Source organism: Triturus cristatus, chromosome 6, assembly GCF_964204655.1.
Source record: "Triturus cristatus chromosome 6, aTriCri1.1, whole genome shotgun sequence".
Classification (NCBI taxonomy): domain Eukaryota; kingdom Metazoa; phylum Chordata; class Amphibia; order Caudata; family Salamandridae; genus Triturus; species Triturus cristatus.
In genome coordinates, this window is record NC_140589.1 from 758242370 (window position 1) to 758265674 (window position 23305).

General features: G+C 42.7%; 1 protein-coding gene across 1 annotated transcript in view; it reads left to right on the forward strand.

Moving 5' to 3' along the window:
* Nucleotides 1-23305, forward strand: part of MAN1A1 (mannosidase alpha class 1A member 1) — a 466871-nt gene that overhangs the window by 146844 nt on the left and 296722 nt on the right. The window contains exon 3 of the mRNA XM_085611277.1: nucleotides 2051-2166. Within this exon, the coding sequence (XP_085467403.1) occupies nucleotides 2051-2166 (116 nt within the window). The remainder of the gene's footprint in view (nucleotides 1-2050; nucleotides 2167-23305) is intronic.

Below are 23305 nucleotides of genomic sequence, written 5' to 3' on the forward strand. Positions count from 1 at the left end.
TTGCGCGTACTTTCGAGCCCTATTTAGCATATAAATGAAATACGACAAACGGGCCTGGCAGTTGTAAGGTTACAAATTAAGCATTGGGAGTGCGACTGGAGCCAGACCTTTTGTCCTTTACAGTAACATTCCCTTCATATTTACACGGGTTGTGCGCTGTGTTTTAATAATTAAACCAATATTGAATGTAGGTTGCCGTGCTTTATATTATGTAGTGGTGTTTTAAACATCGGGAAAGTGCAGTGCTAAATAGGAGTTGGTGGTTTCTGGTGCTCAACAGCAGCACCTAATAATCAACAAATACTTTATCTGCAGTCCAGGCCACTTGTATTTTTAGTGCGTGTATGGAAATTAAATGCTTTGCCCAAAATCACACCCTATTGAGCAACATTTGAGAATGGAACCTGGATTCCGAGCTCGTACATTTTAGACGTTTTGTCCTTGAAAGCACATTCACTTCTCATTAACACAAGTTGTGCGCTGCCTGTTAGGCAGGCTAAAAAAAGTATGTTGTCTGAAGCTGCTGCCTAATAAAAGCCCTGGCAGTTGTAAGGTTACAAATTAGGCATTGAGAGTGTGACTGGAGCCAGAGGTTTTGTCCTTTAAAGCACATCGCCTTCATATTTACACGGGTTGTGCGCCGTGTTTCAATAGTGAAACCAATATTGAATGTAGGTTACAGTGCTTTATATTATGTAATGGTGTTTTAAACATAGGGAAAGTGCAGTGCTAAATAGGAGCTGGTGGTTTCTGGTGCTCAACTGCAGCACCTAATAATCAACAGAAATACTTTCTTTGCTGGAAAATGCAAGCTCTATAAGCGTGCGCCGAGGTCATTATCGTAAAACATTAACAAGCGAAAGAGAAAGCACGGTAACCTGACCCACGAGGAATGCAGCTGCCAGCCTACGCGCCTGTGCTCGCTCCCGAGAGCAAAACGCCGTGGGAGTGAACATTAAAAAAGAAGGTGGGACATGCACCCGCCTTTAGCCATTTGTGTGCTTTCATTACTGAAAGACACACACAAACCAATCCTATGTGTGGGAGGAGTCAGACCCACACAGAGTAGTTTTTAGAGTTCTTACAAGAAGCCTGGCAGAGCAGTGCAGTGCATGCGCGCTGGCTCAGGCTCGACCTAAAAAGGGCTCACGGTTGAAAAGCATTCATGGCATCACAAAATAATACTGAAACCAGTTTATAATGAAGACGGGCACTGTCGCAAAGGGATACGGTTTTCCTCAAATACCTCTGGGCAGCCAAACTTTTACAGCAATGCTGTATAGTGAAAGTAGTCCTGTGAATGGTTTCCCATTGCATACGAGTGCCACAAAGCCAAATCCTCCATTTCCCTAGCCTTGCTCATACGCTTGTTACCTGATGTGCCAATGAGATCTGTGCCTGTTTAGGAAACTGTTTGGATAGTGATTTCCCCTAGTGTCATCCAACTCCTACTGTAGACCTGGAAATGCCCAACAAATCCACTTGGGAATACACTTTGTGGATGTTTACTTTGCCAAATAAGTTGTCAATCTACTGAAAGTGTTCCTAAAGATTGAGGACACGTAGTTCCATGGCTCATTACACACAAACCAAGCCTTCTGGAGATTTTCTGTGATAGCAAAGTATGGACTATTCCTCTAAATGTAGCCGCCTCTAAATGTAGCCTCTAGAGTAGTACCAGAAGGCCTGTTCTAGGAAATATACACAGGAAAAGTTTCAAAATGTACCCATACGTAAATAACTGGTGTACAAGGGCTCACTTTTTTTGAAGATGATGTTGTTGGCCTTTTAATCATTTATTCCTTTATTTTGTCAGCGAGAGTGTGGAATATGCTGTATTTCCGTCAGTTCAGAACTGTATTCCGTTGCTACGGTGTAGTTAGTAGATTTACTATGCCGTCTTTGAATTCCTTCTGATTGAGCACCATCCAGTGCTCAGCTCAGGCAGGCATTTGTGTGCCCTTTTGAAGCTTGTCATTTGCATTAATTTGAAGTTGCATGCATTTCAGAAATGTCTTATTTATGTTTGCCTATCAATTTATCTTTTCAGGTAATATTCAAGGAGCGACTATCGTAGATTCTCTTGATACACTTTTCATCATGGACTTGAAAGAAGAATTTAAAGAGGCGAAGGAATGGGTGGAGAAGCATTTAGATTTTAATGTGGTAAGTATGATGGATTTTTATGAACTTTGTGATAAACCGTGCAAATAAAATGGGACAAAAAGCCTTGCAAGTGAGGTTATTATAATCTATGCATAAAGTTTCAATTGCTTTCCTAAAGAGCTAGACCCCCCCAAACATTTTCATTATACAGGTTGTGTACATGCGCTCACATCCCATGCACCCACATCCCATGCACCACATGTACGTGTGTGCTGCCTTGCCTATGATACTACAATTGTTTTGGATAATGATGACTTAAGAATGCTGTTGCCCTTTGATGTGTTGATGGTTTTGGTGCTCTGTAATGTTTTTGGACTACATGCTCTTTAAATAGTCTTCAAGTATTTAGTTTTTTCCAAATTTGTATTCTGGTTTATCCTGCTTCTTGGGTGGTAATGAGGACTTCAGTGTCACTCTTCTTGTCTCCATGAAACATCAGAATTTTCTCGGTCCATAGTGTGAGTGGATACAAGACCTTTCAATTATTACTCAATGCAGTCTGGCTACAGGTGACAACCCATTGAACACCCACTCTTAACATTGTTTTCTGACTCCCAATAAGCTATAAAGAGCTTTCAACGCTACTTAATACTCTTCTTAGCATACTACTGAGGACAGGTACCTCCATGGCTCCAGTGACTGTGAATCTGAGCTTCTTCTTGGAGCGGAGAAGAAACAGTGAATTTTGCTATCTGATAACCAAAATGCACTGATGAACACCTGCGAATTACCATTCTGAAAAATCTCTTCAATGATTGCCAAATTGTAATTTTTCACTGGCTTGATCACCTAAATTAGAGAGTACTTTTAGCTGTAAACGAATTAGTTATGGTGATTGCATTCAAGCTTAAATGAACAGCCAAATTAAGTGCAATTCTAGGGAAAAACATTTAACTGTGCGTGGGCACTGAAGCCTTCTGGGGGAAAATGGAGTTCTGACACTGGCACAAGGGGGCAAATGCACCCTTGTAATGCAGTGCCTTGCACAGAGGGGTTCACTATTGGCTAGGTGGGAGTAAGCACATCCTTGTGAGGAAGCAGTGGGGAGAAGGTCTTTCAAATGCCTAAGTTAGTAAAGGACATTTTTAAGTATATAGGGCAACCATTATTTTTCTGTTATTATTTAGAAGTTCCAGAGTTTGAGTGTTTGTTGAGCATGATACTATGTTGTACGATGTGTTATGGCCTTGCTGTTTGTTTTCTTAATCTTTGATTGTTAATAGGATTTGTTCGTAATTGGCCAAGGAAGGAAATTTATAGCAGTCTGGTGCACGACAAACTGGATTCTGTGATCTTTGCTCACCTTTGATAGCTCAGCTGGAGTGATACACCATCAATTTAAGAAATGCTGCAAAGTGTTGTCTAGCAGCACAACCAAATAAAATGTACTTGAGGAATAAAGAACCTAGAAGTACAGAGCTGGTTGAAGTAAATATAGATGACTGTAATAAGACAATAGAAAAGGAAATTGATCAAGGGGTAGAAAGGCTGTAGTGGAAAAATGTCTAGAAAAGCAAATGCTACAAAAGTTTATTTTATTTGAAAGTCTTATATAGCGCGAACAAGATCCTTGCGGATTTCGGAGCGCTTTACCGAACAACAAAACAGTAAGTTGGAACAAACAATATTGTGCAGGTAACAGTCATATAAAAACATTTGGAGCAAGAAATCTTAGGAGGATTAAACAAGTAGAGCATTTTAAACGGGCTCTAAAGAACTCGGAGCAAGGATGGCAATTGATCATGTAAGTTTTGCCATGAGCAAAGCTTTAACTTCTTTTTTGAACGATGCGGAAGAGTCATTCAGTCTGGTTTCAGGGGGAAGAGAGTTCCATATTTTGGGCGCCATCCATAGTTGGAAAAATAAAAAGCACTGTTCCTGAATTAACCCTATTAACAGCAAAATGTGGGGCAGGGTCTGTGCGTTCTCGCTTGCTGAACTTCCAGTTCGAACCATATCCAATAAGTGGAGGCTGCAGGCGCCAGTTGTTGAACTGACATTGTATACTGTTAGATGCAGGTGGGGCTGAAAGGTGACCCATATTTTGAGGTGGTTGCAACTCTGGCTCAAGCCTCTGATAGCAGGATAAATGCAGATAATTGGGTTCAAAGTTTTGAGTACTGGGTAAGTTTCTTTTACAAGAACCCATTTTTAATGCAGTTCTTCAGGGTTGGAGCGCCTTAACCCAGTCCGTTTTGTACACGGATTCATCTTCCACCAACTCACTTTTCATCTCACTAGTACCTAAAGGAAGCATACCCCTTCAGCGGGGCCTCTTTCCAACAGAGGCAGAACCAAATATTATCCGTGTTGACTAGATCAGGAAACTGTCAATCCCCAGGTTCTAGAAGCAGAAATTCAACAGTAAGTGGAAAAGTCTTTTATTATCCTCTTTCGGACATCAGGAAGCTGTCTAGCAGCAGAAGGTAGTACTTTTTACTGACTCAAAGTTAAGTCAGAAGTGTTAGAATCCATCTAGTGGTAAAAATAGGGGAGCTACTATGCCTCTGAGATCCTAGCCAAGCCCTTAAAATGCTCCCACACTATTCACTCATTCTTTTTACATTCATATAGTTACCATGCCTAGTGGCATCTATATTAATTTAAGAAAGAAATGAAAAATGATTGACAATTTTATTTGACGCAGCCAAATCCAGTCACCACCCACCAAATCGGCTCAGTCGATTTACACTGCATTCTAGTACCATGTTCTGTTGCAAACCCAGGAATTGCTTTATAGTTGTGTAGAATCAATAAACCGCTGTTATTTAGTGCCAAGATACCCTTGGGTGAACTTGTGCTTTACAGATACACGTTATGTTAGTCTCCTGAATATGCTCCCCAGAAAGGAGCTAGGTAGGAACATTGCTTTCCACCAATAAATGTGCAGGCAGTGAGCTCGGGGCAACTTCCTACTCTGCTTGCTGAGGTATTGTGTGTCCTTGGAGGTTTGTTTCCCAGATTGCCGTGAATGAGTACGGTAAATAGTTGTGAATGGCTCCAGTCACAAAAGGAATATCATTAAGTCACAAAATATGGCTCAGGAACACAGTATCTGATGTCTCATAATTAATGCGACTAGTTTATTAAAGGTTAATTTCAGATTTGAGCTCTGTAGGCCTAATTAGATTTAGGCTGCCTGTTTTGATGTAGATCATATTTACCCATCTCCAGTTCTAACTTAATTGTTACATTTGTTAACTAGATTCTGCAATGAATCTTTATCTGTATGGATCCGAATTTATATGTATACTGCCCATCTCAATAACTGCAATCTGCTGCTATGTTTTCATGCTCATGTCCGCTTAGCTTACTGGATGTCTGAGCTGACGATGTGTTGTCTATGTGAAAGTTAACTTTTGTGGAGCGAAAACATCAGATTGGCCTTCCTCATAAAGACCCATCTATAATTATCCTGAGCTCAGCTATGCACTAGCCTCTTCTCTTGGTGGGCGTACTCTCACTCCAATTTTTTTTATTTTTTTATAGAGTTTTATATAGCGCGAACTTGACCCGAATCGGGTATCAGAGCGCTTTACATAGCACCAGTTGCCTTACATGAGGACACATTAATTTTTGTTAGCTACGGGTAGATTAAGTGATTTGCCCAGAATCACAGGATGTTCAGCATCATTGCCGAGACTCTAACCCAGTTCCCAGATTCGAGGTGTACCGCCCCAGCCGTTAGGCCAACTCCTCTCCCATTGATAATAAAATTGATAATTGAACCCATGTGTGTAGAAGGGGTATGTTCTATTTCTATGTTCTGTTGGGATCCCTGGCTTCATAGCTGAAGTATGGTGGTGGGAGGAAGGGTGGCGGAGTCTCTGGTCGGTTATCTCTGATATAGACTATTTTACAATAAATATTTCCATACTTCACTGAACCTATTGGGACTTTCTTCGGCAGCAGTGCAGCCGAAAGTTTAATGCGACTTCTAAGCTATTGACGTTTACAAACATATTTTGATGTTCAATCCTACTGCACAGTTTACCAAACAACCTCTGTGCAAAATAGCAAGCTGTCCTGTTCCAGTACTTCTGTCTTAGTGGGATAGTCGTTAAGGTTTAGACAGATATCCAACACTGCCAATTGTCCTCATGTGGAGTCAGAGCAGATGTACTGTTGCAGGAAATGCAGTGAAGATAAAAAAAAAAAACTGTATGCGTACTTTTTTTTTCTTAAGTTTTACAGCGGCCTCAACCCTACACCTGAGATTCAGAATTAAAGAACTGGAGAGGCGCTGAGGGATTACCTAACCATGTTTACCTAAAACAAAGCGAGGTGGGCGAGGCTGTGGATGTTGCCAAATTTAAACCTAATCCTTCAAACACCAGATGTGTGTCAGAAGGCAACATTTCAGTCATAGAATAAACAGCAAGCACATTAAGTTGAAAAGAGAAGGAAATGAATGAAAAAGACATCTTGGATTGGTGAGGAATGCTGAAAAGTAAAATTTGCCATTGAGGACATTAGAAATTACAATACTAAACATATAGGTTACTTTATACGAATCTGCTTGAATGGATTCACACTTTTCGATTAGCCTACCTGATCTCAATCTGTTTTGTTAATCTGCTGCTTGCAGATGTAGCCATAATTAACTGCGTGGGCTCTTAAATGGTTTTGCACAGATTGCTGTCACATTGTCTAAGTGCTGCACGTTTCATTGACGTTCAGGCAGACCAGCCTCTTGAACGGAGAGCAAGGTGATCTGAAATCTGGGGTTTGGCCCCTGAAATTCTCGTGTGGAGATGCTCAGAGATCAAGCACAATCGAGGTCCATGTTGAATGAAGTAAAAAGAAATCAAAAAAATCCATCTGCTGGATGCTGTTAGTAATGGAAAAGTTTTGTATCGCTTGGACCTCTAGCTGCTTTTTGTCTAGGTTTTACTATAGAGATGCCCTATGTACATTGTTGACATGCCAGTGGTTGGTGATGTTTTTGTGCTCTAGAGGAAGTGAGGTTCCTCAATTAATTTATGTTCTACTACACGAGCTGTAGAATCTTATGTTGTCTGATTTCCCTCACCGTGTATGGTGTCGCACATCGCTTCACGAAGATCTCTGTCCATCACTGTTGATAAAAAAAAATTGGAGTCAGAAGTTTCTTCCTTCATGTTCCAAGCAATGACGACCTTAAAAGGGCCACAGAGGGTTTTCCCTCTGTCCAGGGTGGTTGGGCCAGGAAATAAATATTAGTTATATCTGGTTTAAATAGTCTAGAATTCTATGCTCAAAATGAATGCCTGTTATGAATTACCAAAGCCTATACATTAAGATTTATTGACATATTTGGAGAACACTTCTTCATAGCCAACCTTCTTTTCATCTTTGTAGGAAAACTTTAAACTTTGGTTAACCTAGTAAAAAGGCTCTTTCCATCTGACCTTTGGCATGTTTCAGTGTAGCACCAAGACTCCTGTGGGTGGATGTTATGCTATAAAAGTTTCCCCTTCTTTAACGAATTGAGCGCCTCCTTTTCAACTTTATAAATGAATGAGGTTTATGGTACTGACTGTAAATCAAATTAAAATAAAAACACAATATACAGTTATTAACTTCGCCTTGTTTATAATAGATTACAACTTTGAACAGGTACAAAAGTACATGTAAATGTTTTTGATTCATTTTTGCTGAAGTTGTTTTTCAGCATAACATGGCAAACTTACATTAGAGACCGTAACACAAGGCAGTCTGTAAATTATGTAGCTATATACACCGATAGCATTTACAAATAGTTGTAGTTTTGAGTTCACTTGTTCCAACTGGCTGAGAAGGTTTCTAATCCAAATTGAAGTACTGGGAATGACACTGCCCAAATAGCAGAGGCTGACTTTCGAGTCTAGAAGCGATAGTCCTGCAGGAATGGACGTTTCACATCCATAAATGTATTGGAATCAAATGCCAACATTTATTGAATTGGTGTAATGTCCAGTTTGCAAATGCAGACAGGAATTGTGCAATTACAGCTTTATTTTTAAATGTGCTGCAAACGTGAGACTTAAATTAATTTATAATATTCCACAGAGGTAGCAAGATAGTTTCTGTCCCAGGTATTAACATAGTGGGTGTTTAATGTTGCCAAAACCTAGTTTTAAAATGCTGGAAATTGACGTTTGCCACATTGCCACTTTTGCATAAGCAAGATCTATTTCTTGAAGTTCATGCTTTAAATATTAAACTGTTGACCCTCCATGCACTAGTGGTTTAAGTAGCACGCATGGTTGATGTTTGCTATTAATTGAACTTAGTTTGTAAACCTTTGCAGTTTATATAGCTTACCGTGTGTTAGGCTGTCAAGAGGACCATGTTTTTCCTCTTGTGTTGTGGAAGCAGGGAGCGCAGTTGCTTCAGGGCTCGTTCAAAACATTTGCGTTTGTGGTGGCTGTGATCCTGTGGCGTGTTCCCTTGGGCTGGTGGCCAGATTAGTCTTTTCAGGGGTAGATCCAATGGGCTGGATTGGGATTTCCCTGCTGAATGAGATGGGTTAAACCCCTCTGGAAGGTTATGTGAATGAGGAAATGTAGTTTTCTCCTCGAGCACTTTCACAGAATACTACAGTATGTTATGAAAATTTGATATGAGGGTGATCCGAAATGGGATATCAAATGCTACTAGAACTGTTTTTAGTGGAGTATTCAACAGCTGTGTTCTTACTGATCGGAGTGTGTTCTTCGGCGCCAATTATTGAAATTTTTTTTAAAAACCACACATTTTCCTGGCCCTCTTAACATTGTGTGTGAGAACTAAGGCAAAGCTGTGATCCAGACAGTGCCATCGGACAATGTGTCCTACTTGAAAATAGAATTGAAAAAGATAGCCCTTCATAGCATCATTATGCAACTAATTAGTGAAGATGTATAAAAGCTGGTCGTCTTTAAAACGTTCATTTGCTACCTGACTCAAAATGTAGGATTCCATGTGATGCTAAACTGCACTGTGCATGCTGCTACAACCATCTCTAAAGTTCAGCACTCCTAGCTGGTCAGCTCGAACATGTTAACAAAAACCTGGGTTTGGATTTCCTTAGATTGAGAGGTGGAATATTTCAGACTGTGAAGACTGATGCCATAAATGCTATGATGAATTATGGCTTCCTTGATCTTATTTGAATCAGATCATAGATAATCTAACTTCTTTAGCTTATGCAATGTAATGACTACATTCCACAAATGGCGTTATTTTGAACTCCGTATGTTACTCTTACATAAATGTTGTAATTATAGAATACTTGCTACCTCCTGAATCGGTCTTTGTTGCCATTCACAGATTATACATGTTCACTGTTACCCAACCCAGAGCTACTGTCTTCTTCATCCCCTGAGAGAAGCTTGGATGAGTGGTCAAGTTGTTATTCAGATTGATATCCATGGGGTCAAACGAAGATAACTTACCTGGCCGAACTAGATCATATTTTATTAAATACCTTTGCAGATGAACGTGACTTTGGGACAGCAGAGGTTTTTAAATCAACGCTTTTTTTGCATAGTTAGAGGTACAGGAAAAAGAGTTGAAAGGGAGTTAAAGGGTTTGGGGTAATTCATTCAAGGCGTGACGACATTAATTTCCAATATAATTGCCTCCTGCTATTTTTCATGTAACATGTTGATGTTTGTTGGCCCTATAGGACTTCGAGTAGAGACATGAGGCTATAATAAACAATAGCCAAAAAATGAGAGATTCATTGTGAATATGGACGCATTGAATGGTGATTGTAGACAACTAGTTAAATGCTCTTGTAGTTTCCTGCAAGTCTTGTGTTGCTGACCTGGGAATTAACTAGTTACATAGAGGAAGAGTGGTTCTAAAAATGTTTTTATTGCCCTTTTCCTTGGGAGTCTCATCATAGTCGGGCAGTTATGTTCCTTGAATCCTGCGTACACAGGCTTTATTCTACTAAACTTCTATTAACTTCTGCGTCCATGCAGCATGACTTAATTCCTTTGTCGAGCGTTTGGTTGTGCTTCATGCTAACCCATCAGTGTGCTGAAATAGGTTGTATTCTAGTGCTTACAGCCTTTACACCACCTCTTCCTTTCCGTGTTCAGCTGTAAGAACCCGTAGAGCAGACTGGCAGAGACTGTAAATGTCAGTTTTGCAGCCGGCAGACAGTTTTAGCAGGGAATGATGTATATCCTGTGCACTTTCAGTGCCGGAAGTCAGTTGCTAGGGCATTTGAGGACAGTTGGGCACTGGCCTGTGTGCTAAGGTATCTGAATTTAAGGACTGAAACATAGCTGAATAAAGGTTCTAACATGAATACTCCTTCATAGGTGAACAGTCTTTTATTGAAGAATTAGAACAGTTGTATAACTTGGCTATTACTTTTACAAAATGGAAAGAACTTACTGTAAATTCTTCTTTTTTCGTAAACATTTTTTTTTTTTGTATACCAGAAACCTTTTCCATGGTGGATGTGGGGCTCGAACAACCATATACAATACATCAGTTGAAACAAAAGAAAAAGTAATAAGGGCAGTAGTAATCAGATAAAAAAAATTAATACAGAAATTCATTCTATGTGGCCTTTCAGATTTTTTTCAAAATTGGAAGCGTTGGTGTGAAGACCTGACGTCGTTAGGGTGGTCTTCACCCAAACGTTTTGCCTGCTTCCCTCCAAATTTGCTGTTTTTCTTTTTGTTGGCCTTCGCACTCTGAGCACTTTACCACTGCCAACCAGTGCTAAAGTGCATGTGCTTCTCCCCTAAACATGGTTTGGTTGACTTATCCACAATTGTCATATTTATTTTATTAATAAGTCCTAGTAGAGGTCACTACCTATGCCCAGGACCTGAAAATTATACTACTAGTGGGCCTGCAGCACTGATAGTGCCACCCACACAAGTAGCCCCTTAAACATGTCTCGGGCCAGCCCCTGCAAAGCCTGTGTGTGCAGTTTACACTGCCATGTCGACTTGGGATTTAAAACCTCTTGACAAGCCTTAAACTCCCAATTTGTTACATATAATCCACCCCCAAGGTAGGCCCTCGGTATTCGGCAGGGTACTGTAATTAAAAGGTAGGACATGTACTTTAAAGTTTAGGATGTCCATGAGCTGAAAAACACCCAAATTCAGAATATTAGGAAAGCCTTATTACACCTTATAAGCTGTAATTCCTGATGGAGAAGGAGCAGATCTGTCCGGTCAAATCATTAGAATGGTAACAATAGAGCCTCTTTGCTGGCAAGGTTGAATCTGTCATTAATATTTTAGAAAAGCCAATTTTAGAGTGATCTTTAAGGGCATGCTGGCTTGCTTCCGGTTTGAAGTCTCAGGGATATCAAGGTCCCACCCCCTGTTCCTGTACCTAGTCCAGTGGAAGTAAATCCAGGTACGTGCTCCAATGGAACAGACCCATCCTCTGTTGCATGAAGCAGAACAGACTTATTGCAGCTGCTGCAGGACAGGGACCGGCGCATTGTACTTGGAACCAGAGCATCGCTGCAGTGAGACTATCGACGCATCCCCTTGACTGCGTTGAGACAACCAGCATCTCCGATGCGGTGCTTCGTCTTCAGAACTAGCATCACTATCATTGAGTAGTGAAATTCGACTCATTACCTCAACTGTGGGATTGACAGACGCATTGCTCAGCTGCACCTCGCATCTCGTGGTTGCAACCAGTATCAAGATAATTTTGTTCAGCAGACATTTCCTGGCTCCTGTATCGGCCTGCGGTCCTCCTGAACTCTTGACTTTGCCCCGCCCCAGCACGACCAGATATTCCCCAGATATCCCCCATAGGCACTTTCTGCTTCCTGGCGCTATTTTTACTATTATTTATAAAATCATAACCTATTTTTCTAAAAGTTGTATGGAAACCTTCTGTGGTGTTTTCACTGTTACTGTTTGAAGTGTTGCACAAATACTTTGCTGCTCTGTGCCAAGCACCATAGGGTGAGCACAGGTTTATTTATAGATTGTATCTGACATGCCTTGACTAGAGTTCTGTTTCCTTCTTGAACATGTTGCATACCTCTGCCAAACCAACCCAATTTCTAATAGTGGATTTAAATATGGGAAGCAAGGGAATAGAATCCCATTGCCCTAGGTAGCTAGCTGTAGGGAATTATACTACTTGCAAGCAAGATATGATGGTTGGTGTAGAATATAAGCCTGTAAGTTAGGCAGGTAGCTTCAACTGAATGCATCCCTCCGTAGATTGCCAATGCAGGGGTTTAAATGAAGATGCAAGGGTAATTGTATTGGTTTTTTTAAAATATAAGGCTTGCCACAAAACCACTTGTCCACTTGGGCATGGTGGCATGTCCAACTTTGAAACACTCTGGTTTTTACATTTCCAGTTTTGGATAAGCAAATTATTTCCAGATGTCTTAAACTGGTAATTTGCCAGGTTGGTAAAAATATATCCCTTAGTTCTGAATTGGGTCATTTATTGTTAATGAGGATTTTTAGGGATTCAGTAATTTATTGTTGTGTGCTACCTGGATGTACTAGCACTTAGTGAAGGAGTATTTTCCAAAAGGTACCAAAAGCAAGATTATTAGTTTATAAGGAAATGGAAGCACCAAATAGCGTGCAAGCTCCTTATGTCTGCAAGACAAAATCTACACAAAAAATTATGAAAGCAAGCCAACGTATAATAAACCACCTTTCTCGTGGGTGCCTATTTTAATTCAGTAAGAACATGACACAGAAGGGAAAGGCGTCCCTCTTGTATACAGTAGCAAGTGAGAATAACTGAGCAGGAAATCTAGAGGGAAGCTTGTTCTGATTCTGTGAACAACCCACAACTTTACTCCAAGTAGGCACTCCCCCAGAAAACACTTATTTTAAGACACTTCATGTAGCCTTGAGTAAAGTGCAGATTTTCTGGTTGGAGCGAAAACGGACAGGCTGGACTGAAGTTAGAACATATGGAAGGATTAAGATGCATTCCCAACTAGCTTTCAGCAGCTTCACCATTGTGGCGACCACCATGCCAGTGCTATTAATGGAATATGCCCAACGCAGAAAAAGTGTTTGCATGTGCTGACTGCAAGCTAAAACTGATGAAGTATGCTCTGTAGTTTGGCTGTACATTATAGGAAGAGCTCCTCAAAGTAACTGTGCCATGCACAGCAGTGGTTCCTACTTTCACACTAGCTCGAATACGGAGGGGGTGTTTTTCATGTGAACAATCAGTGTTTACATAGGCGATTTCAGACTGAGTTTGTCTAAAAGCTCAAATAAGTCATAAGAATTCATTAATTTTAATCTGGGCACTTAACCTTCCTTTTGCCTTAAATGAGCCAAAGGACTAAAACAAGCCTTCCACAGTGACCCGTTTTTCAAATCTGATATAGCCTGTTGCAAAGTGTTAATGGTCAGTTTGTCCAAAAAAAAGAAAATGAGCTGGACCCTACTGTATCATGCAGAACATAGACCATGCAGCCGGGCATGCTTTTCTAGTACAGATTGCTACTAGCAAATGGGGAAAATCAGAAGGCATCTCCTAACTTGCTTCTGAAGTGTGGCATCAGCGACTGCTGTTACAGGATCCAGTCTCTCCATCTGTAAACATTTGGTGTTGAGGGTTCAATTTGTCTGCAATCAAATCTGTAGTGCTTGGTCTCCCGTAATGACCATACTGTCTGCAACTGTGATTGTCGTGCCAAATTTTCATTTGAAACTCCTGGAATATGTACTGTCTGAGCAGCAATTTGGCATTTGAGGCAAATATCCCAAATTTTGTTCGCCTTGGAGGAGGTCTGAAATAACTAAATACCTTGGATTTTCTACCTGCTTTCTCAATTCCAGTGGCTGACATACTTCCGACATATGGTCTATCTTCAAAAGATCTGAAGACACTGCAGGTCACTAAGGCTGGCCAGCAGCTCTAGTTCATCAACATTAGCTGGGTAAGAACCCTGCCTAGTCTACATGCATCAGACACTTACAATTACTGGACTGAAGCCAGAGCTGGTCCTGTTTCTCGCTCCATCCATTGAAGCCACAACCTCTTTCCTTTGGCTCATGGATTGATTCCCGCACCAGCAAGCCTTGAACTTTGCAGAAATCCAAAGATCCTGGAAAACAACTTGTCTTGAAGTATAGTGCGAAGGCCAGTTACCTTAACTTAGGATAATTACATAGTGGGATAGAGAAAAGTAATAACTTTTACTCCGCTTTCATATACTTTGGTCAATCTGCCTGAAGCTATGATGTGGTTCACAGGATAGAAAATCCCTTACAAGACTGGGTCCCACAGGTGTTAGTGTTGTGGCTGTCCATTAGGTCAGTGACATTCCCAAGGGGAGTGCAGTGATCTCCCAGGATTGCTCTCTCCAAATAAATTCTCAACCAACTCTTGTGGTCTTTATCTGGATCAATAAGTGTGTTCTTGAGGTCAGTTTTTTTTATTTGAATGTTTGTTTATTTTTAATAATTTGAATTTATAATTAAAGAAATCATGAGTGCACGATGCAAATTGGTAGTAGAGCAATCGCAGTTGGCATAGGGCAAAAAGTATATCAACATTTCCTCTGAAAGAGAGCATGAGGTTAGATTTCAACATAGTACATATACATATGCTAAGGGTCAGATCCAACTTAATCCCCTTCATCAGTGATTGGTCCGGTCTCACAATCCAGTCTTTCCCCGATCCTCCCAGTGGTAAGAGCAATCCCTCCTCTTCATCCCCCAGCTCTAAACCATAATATTTTATCCATGGCGCCCATATCTTTCGAAACTTCAGGGGGCAACCCCTCGCCTTATGTCACTTTCTCAGTGACCATATATAGATCCAAACTTGCTCGCCATTCTTTGAGACGCGGTGGGTACCCCAATACCTAGCTATATGCCTCTTGGCTACCATCACCCCAAATTAGCCAACATGAGTTTATGCCTTGTTAGGTCCACATCTGTGGGGATTCCCCAGTGAGGAATTTTGCATCCAACTCAAGTTGGGCCTCTAGTATGTTGTTGAGTTCCTGTATTATCTTGCGCCAATAAGTTTGAACCCTACTGCACTCCCAGAAGGTGTGTATGAATGTACTGCGTTGTGTGTGGCATCTGAGGCAATCTGGGTTATCTGCTCTCCCCATGGAATAAAGTTGTGCTCTGTCAAAGTAAGTCCTATGCAGGATTTTATACTGAATGAGCAGTAGTCATAGTTTAATCGCTACTTCTCGTGGGCACATAAGGGCGACTTCCCAGTCGATATCCTCTAGTGGACCAGTGGTAAGTTCCCATTTAGTTCGAAGAAGGCCTAGTTTCTCAGGCATATTGTTAATCAGTGTTTTATAGGTCAGCGAGATGGCCTGAGTTGGAATTTCTTTGTGTAAAAGTCTGCCTTCTAATGGGGCATATTCCGGCAGGTTCTGTCCAGTCCCTCCGCCTGCCAGGCATGTTTTAGTCTGGGATAGGCTTGAGTGTCATGTAGCTGATATGTAGCTTGAAGCGAGGCAAATGGGGCCAGTGTACCTGCCTGCAGTACATTTCCTACTTTAGAGATCCCTATTAAATCCCACTGTTTAAAGCCTCTTAATTTTCTAATTTCAGTCAGTCTAGTTCCCTTCCATAACGGGGTCTCCTTTGTTGGTTTCATGTACCATTTCATTTGCTTCTCAGGACTTTTCTGTGCCTCCAGAATGCATTTGGTAGCTGGTAGGAGTAGAGTACAACCTTCACCTCCGTAGATAAATTGTAATTGTGTATGCTTTCTAAATTGTAACCTTTCCAACCGGGGTGGTCTCCTGGAGCGTGGTTCCATTTATTGATTAAAGTGAGATGGGGCGCTCTGTAGTAGGCTCTGATATCCGGCAGGGCGAGACCTCCATTGTATGGGTTTCACTGTAGCATTTGCAACGCTATTCGCGGATGGGCCCCGTCCCTTAGAAGTAAGCGTAGCTCGCAATGAGGGTTGTGAACACTGTCTCTGGGATTTTTCAATAGGTATTTTGCAAGATGTTCAGCAACTGCGGGGGTGTAATCATCTTGTTCATAGCGGCCATCCCCATGATCGTTAGGGGGAGTTTCCTCCATCTCTTCTCTTGACATCTTCTTGAAAGTTCAAGAGAATTAGTCTGATATTGAGCACCAAGTTAGTTGCTACCTCAGTGGTAATGAGTCCCAGGTAAGTGAACCCCTCTCTGGATAGCCTTAGGCAGCTCTGAGTCTGGGGCTCCACCATTCCAGCTATGGGGTACAGGGTAGATTTACCCCAATTAATCTTGTATCCGGTATGTCGGCCATATTCTTCAAAGATTTGTAGCAGTTTGGGGAGTGTCGCAGCTGGGTCCGTGACGTATAATAAAATATCATCCGCATATAGCGATATGCGTTCGTATAAAAATTCAGACTCTTCTATGAAACCCTCCAGACCTTGACGAGTGCCAGCTACACAGGCCAAAGGCTCCCGTTTAAGGGCAAACAGTAGGGGAGACGGAGGACAACCCTGCCTAGTTGAATCCACCAACTCGTTGAGACAGCCACGTTAACTCAGACTTTAGCCTCAGGAGCATTATACAGGAGTGCTAACCAGTCCCTAAATATTGGGCCGAAGCCAAACTTTTCCAAGGTGCATCTCATGAAGGGCCAATGAATGGTATCGAACGCCTTCTCGGCGTCTAACGAAAGGAGCAGATGGGGGATTTCCTGACTCTGAACCTTGGTCATCCATTTGGCCAAGCGTCGTAGGTTGAAACTCGTGGCTCGCTTAGGCATACAACTGGATTGGTCTCCATGTATCAAGGGGGTAATGACAGTCAGGAGCCGCATTGCTAGAATAGTGGCCAGAATTTTGGTCTCAATGTTCTGCAGATATATGGGCCAATATGACCAACAGTCCTCCGGAGGTTTCCCTGCCTTATGAATTACCACTACAGTGGCCATTCGAAGAACTTGTGGGAGAATCCCTTGTTATTTTGCCTTCAGGAACCTGTTTAGTAAGTGTGGTGCCAGTAAACTACTATTTAATTAAAAGAATTCTCCCAGGAGTATGTTTGGGCCTGGAGATTTCCTGACTTTTGGCCGCTGTCAATTCCTTGAGATTGAGGGCCTTCTCTAGTCTCTCTCTCCGCCCGAGAGAGTGAGGGAAGCTCGATTGCATCTAAGTAGTGGATTATTTGCGCCACGTCCGCCTGAGGTGTAGCTGCATATAAGTTTGTGTAGTACCGTGCATAGGCCCCTGCAATATCTTTGGGTGTAGTAGGTGTTGAGCTTTGGTCTGTAGAGGACGTTACCCATCTCGACTCAAATTCCTTCCTGCCGAGCCACACTAGCAGTTTCCCTGCCCTGTCGCCTGTCTCGTAGAGTCTATGTTGGACTGCCAATTGCTGAGCCCTCACCTCTCTGGTCGTCCGCGCCTAATATTCCCTTTTGGTTATTTCAATTTGGCGAAAGGTATGAACAATCCGTGTGGAGGCGCCACTGCCCTCCAAACTCAAAAGCTTGCGTTCTAAGACCGCCATCTCCTGAGTTTCGCGTCTTTATATGGGCAATTATATTTTGCGCTCTGTCACTCAGCACCATCTTGAATGCGTCCCATAAAGTGACTGCCGACTACTGAACCTACATTCTCCTTTAAATAGAGCTCTGCATCTACACTGAGCTCTCTTTAGCAACCCTTTTATCTTTCAAGGCCCATGGGCTCAGTCTCTAGTTGGTTACCTGACAATCACCTGTCCCGCCCACCGTTAATAAAAGCGGTGAATGGTCTGAGATGCCCCTAGCTAAGTATTCCACCGTCTCCCCTGGTCCGACCTCCCCCGCAGCAGCAAAGATGGTCTAGTCTTGAATACTCTGAGCACCCGAAAAGTAGGAATAGGCACGCATAGTGGGGTGGTGTCATCTCCACAAGTCACTCAGTCCAAGGGCGTCCTGGAATTTTGCCAACATAGTGGGTCTTTGGGACCCAGGTCTAAGTTGGGTTCGATCTAGGGAGGGCTTGACGTCGAACTCTCCTCCTATGATGTGTATAGCTGGTCAGGAGTGCGGTAGCATCTGTCAGCCTATCTAACGTATGCTGCTGCAGTCACAGGGGTGCATAGGCACTAATAAGTAAGAACATCTTACGGTTCTCATTTCCTTGCACTGCAACATAAGAGTCCACCCACTGTTGAGTAACACGAAAGGGAGGTGACTTTGTAATGATAATTGCCAATTTTCTCGAACCCTTAGTAAAATCTGCATGTGACAGGGTAGTATAATGTCCTCTTCCCAGGAAAGAACAACTCGAACCCAGTAGGTGCGTCTCCTGTAAAAAGATTGTCGGGTTTAAGTTGTTTGAGATAATGATACAAGACCCTGCTTGATTTAGTTTCCTAATCCATTGACTTTCCATGTTAATGCCGTGAATCTGTCCTCAGTCATTGTAATACAATTCATGGCTCATTTACACGTCCAACCCCCCCCCCCCCCGAGGATTGCCCACATCCACAATCCCAGCTCAATCTCCGCATTCATTTGATGTAACTGAAAAGAACGGTCCCGCCCTCCCCTCCCCCCCCCCGTGACAATCTCAATACACAACATTTGACAATATCTAACTTACCCCCCACCCTACACTTCAGGTACCCATACCCTATCCCAATTCGTCAACATGCTAACTCTGGCGCTGGTAATCCTCTAAGAGGTCTGTAGCCCCCTCCCCCCTGTTTCAATAAACACAATAATACGATAACCGCACTAAGTGTACTTCCCTGTCTCAGGCCAAAGTTCTGCAATGTCTACCAGGCCTTGGGGTTATCTTACTGTGTGTTGGCGGCCGTCCGGCCCCTTCTCAGTCCTCTTTGCCATTACTGGGCGGATGCTGTTGTTGCGTGCTTGTGTTGAGCAGAATCGGGTCTGGGGCTTCCAACCGTTGAATGCTCTCCAGTAACGAGTGTTCACTATCGGCATCCGCTGACCGTTCAGTGTGGATGTTGTCACCCGATCTCAGCGAGGTGTCTCGCATGGTCCTGCACAGCATCGTCATCCGAATCCGATATTTGTGACCTACTTTCTCTAAGCCGCAAGGACCTCCACCGTGTTCCTCCGGCTGCACCTTGGATTTTCAACACTCCTCTCCTGAGCTTTTCTTTGAGTTGCTCCTGACTTGAGCCCAGTCTCTTTTCTGTGAACAGATCTGGAGCTTGGGGTGATTTGCGCCTGAACTAAGGCTGTTCCTCAATCCACGACCATGCCTCTTCTGGAGTCTGAAAAAACGTGTTGCCTTTGAAGATAACTTTAAGCTTGGCTGGGAACAGTAACATGTACTGAATCTCGAGTGCTCAAAGCTTCGCTTTGACCGGATCAAAGGTTCGTCGTTGCTTTTGCACATCCCATGAGTAGTCCGGGAATACCATCACTCGCGCATTTTCATATTTGATCTCCCCATCTTCCTCAGCTCACATAGGATTAGGTCTTAAAAGTTCAAAAAGCAGGCTATCCAGGGTCGAGGGGGGGCCCCGGAGGCGGTCGAGCATTGGGCATTCTGTGAGCTCGTTCTATGACAAAGCAGGACAAAAATGGGTATTTGGAAGGGTGTCTTTTAGAAATGTCAGGAGAAACTGGCCTAGGTCCGTTCTTTCCGCGTTTTCTGGAAAACTAATACATCGAAGGTCATTTCTGCGGGCCCTATTTTTAGCATGGTCGACCCTCAAGGCCACTTCTTTCATTGAGGCTAAAAGCCCCGTCACATCCTTCCGCATAGAGTGAGGTATCTTCGAGCTCCAAGATGCGGTGTTCAGTTTCATGACTCGTTCAGAGACTTTTCGCAGGTCGTGGCGTAGCAATGTAACCTTTGAGCGTATCTCCACCATCTTCCCTTCAAAGCTTTCTCTTGACTCATGGATTGCTTGTAGTATGGCTGCATTGTCCAGAAGGGGAGCTGAGCCCCCCTCTGCTCCCCCCGGCGCAGGGAGCACTTGGGCGAATCGATCTAGTTTACCCTGCTACAACGTCTTAGGCACCTTATCCTTCGCCATTGCAGGCCGTCTGGTGTGAAGCTGTAGCTATACAGTAGAAAATAAATTCCTAGGCAACCAAACAGTTTAATACATAAACCAATGTTAATGGACTCAGTGTAAAAGATCAAATTGCACAATATATTTAAATGAAATTATTTAATCTTAAATTATCAAGTTCATGTTGACACATTCATTATTTTAAAATACCAATTTAATGACATAAAAAACATATTTATTCCAAACATAATTAATCTTCATAAAATTACAATAAAAAGACCCAAAATGTGGCAGAGGTGAAGTCTTCGCGCGTTTCGGCGCAATATGTGCCTTAGTCAGGAATTGCCACAATTAATCTGAAAACAAAAAATATATACTGAGAACCAATATAACATGTTATAATAAAAACAATATTGTATTGCAACTAAGGAACAATTACACTGAGATACATATTCATGATCATAATCTTTTACAAAGTTTTGTATATGCCTTCACATTAACAGACAAATATTCATAAGAATAGAACTAGAAAGTCTAGAAATAAGAAATGAAATAGGGTGTAGAAAAGGTAAGATCAGAAAATCCCAATATTAGCTACGTCACTTAAGTTCTAAATCCCTATATATATGCTTACATTTAGGTGATTGATAAATGGCACGGGACTGGATAAGAATGGTGTGCCACGTTTCTTATCTTTTCTATGTTAAAATCTGCAATAATTCATATTTCAATATTAGACATTATTTGGCAAACTAGATTAAGCAAACGTTTTGCCGCCATCATGTGACCACAATTGGAAGGGACAGTCTAGTACTTAAAACCATAAAGAACGCGTTTCAGTTTGATGTCAGAAACGTGATCGAGGAGAAGCCTGTAGCCATTTAGCACGGCACCCCGACACAAAGAAGCACTAATTGAATGAATAAATGAATGAAATTGAATTTATAAAAGCGTGAACTATGCCCACGGGCGTCAAGGCACTCTATGCTAACCATCAGGACGAGAGAGAAGGAACACGCTCCTACTGAAGGATTAACGAAAAGCCAGGTCTTCAAGGCCCTACCGAATAGAAGTCACGAAGGCAGGGAATTCCACACTCTGGGCACCAAAGAAGAGAAGGCTCTACTGCCCCATTTGGGCCTCCTAAACCTGGGCACAACAAGCAGATTTTTGTCTGCAGACCGAAGAGACCTAGAAGGGGCATAATGACAAACAGTCGACTTTATACCCTCAGGACCGGCATCAGAAAAGGCTTCATGGGTCAGACAAAGGATCTTAAAAATAATCCTATCATTCAACGGGAGCCAGTGCAGAGACTTGATTGAGGCTGTGGCTGAATGAGATCTAGAAAGATTAAAGACACATCTAGCCGCAGCATTCTGCACCATCTGCAACCGATAGATAAAACTTTTATTAATGCCCAAATAAAGGGCATTACAATAGTCCAGTCTTGAGGTTACCAAGGCCATTACAGCCTGCTTACGTGATTGAAAAGAAAGGGAGAGATCTTTCTAAGAATCCTAATAATACCAAAGCAGGTGGAAACAGTCCTATTTACCTGTAGCCTCCGAGCACATTAGCCATGATCACACCAGCCATGATCACACCTAGGTTTTTCCCATGGGAAACTGGGCAGGGACAGAGCCCCAGCGAGCTCGGCCACCAATCACTGGACCAGATTCCCTGATCATTCCCGAAGATCAAGACTTTGGTCTTCTCTCCATTCAGCTTCAGAAAATTTTCCAACATCCAAAGGGAAACTGCCTCCATGCAACTCCTAAAATTGGGGGCTGTCTTTCACAGTATGAGTTATCGAAACCATTATTTGGGTGCCGTCCACGTAGGACAATACCTCCATCCCCAAGGATCTTACCACCTCGGCAAGAGGGGCCACATAGATATTAAAAAGTGTAGGGCTTAGAGAAGAGCCCTGGGGGACACCGCACTGCAGAACCTTGGGGGCAGAGAAATACTGACCCAATTTCACCTTTTGTTCATGTTCCCCCAAAAAGGAGGCTCAGCCCTGTGCCCCCGACACCCATCTCTCGAAGGCGGGCCACCAGCCTATGAGGAGATAAGGTGTCGAAGGCCACAGTGAGATCCAGAAGCTCCAAGAGCGTAGTACGACCAGCATCAACCTGCGTCCGAATGTTATTAAAGATTACCGTCAAAGCTGTCTCTGTACTATGATGTCTCCTAAAGCCATGTTGAGAACCATCAAGCAAATGATGATCCCTTAAATATGTGCTGAGGTGAACATTTAAGTAGGCCTCCAAGATCTTACCAGGAACGGGAAGCAGAGATCGGCCGGACGTTTTTTAGTTCCCAGCGTCTAAAGAGGGCTTCTTAAGAAGAGGTTTAACCACTGCTGTCTTCCACAGAGACGGGTAGACTCCTTCAGAGATAGCAACAGTCATGACCCTCATAAAGAGAGGAACCACAATCTCCCGACAGTTTTTTAACACCTTTAGCGGGCAAGGATCCAAAGGGGAGCCAGAATTGACACGGTCCAGGAGCCTGTCCATCCCCTCCACGGACAAAAAGGGGAAGGTAAGCAACCTCTGGGTCTCCTTCACGGGGAGAGCTTCACCGGAAAGGATCGGCAACTCCACTTCTGGCCTAATACTGGAGTTCGCTGCCTCCAGCAAGGAATATATATCGGAGATTTTAGCTTGAAAAAAATGCGAAATTCTATCACAGCGTTCCTGCGAGGGCTCTGAGGGATCCACTACCCGCAGAGAGATAAGAGTTGATAACTTTAAAGAGATCCCTGGGGGATTTCAGGGAGGCGGTAACCCTGGAAAAATATAATCTCTTCTCCTCCATAACAGCCGCCTTATACTCTTTCAGGCAATGCTTATGTTGTACCCTCTCCGAGGGTTCTAAATGAGTACGCCACAGCCTCTCCTGTTTACGACAACCCTGTCTAAGTATTCGAAGTCTTTCTGTAAACCAGGGAGCGGAAGGCCTAATTCTTGCCGAGTAATGCTTTTTAGCCGGAGCAAGAACATCCATTGCTGTTAGCGTATGAAATGGCTCTATGACAGCAGAATTGGCATCGAGCTGAAAGGCCGGGTCCAGTTTATCAAAGAAAGGCCGAAGTGCCTCTTTATCTATAAGGTTGACATTTCTTTATTTGTCTGGTTTCTTATCGCTAACGACGGAGCATGCTGAGGCCTGACAATACAGATCAAATGGAACAGCAAAATGATTAGACCAGGGGGATGGGCTGCCCCACCTTTAGCC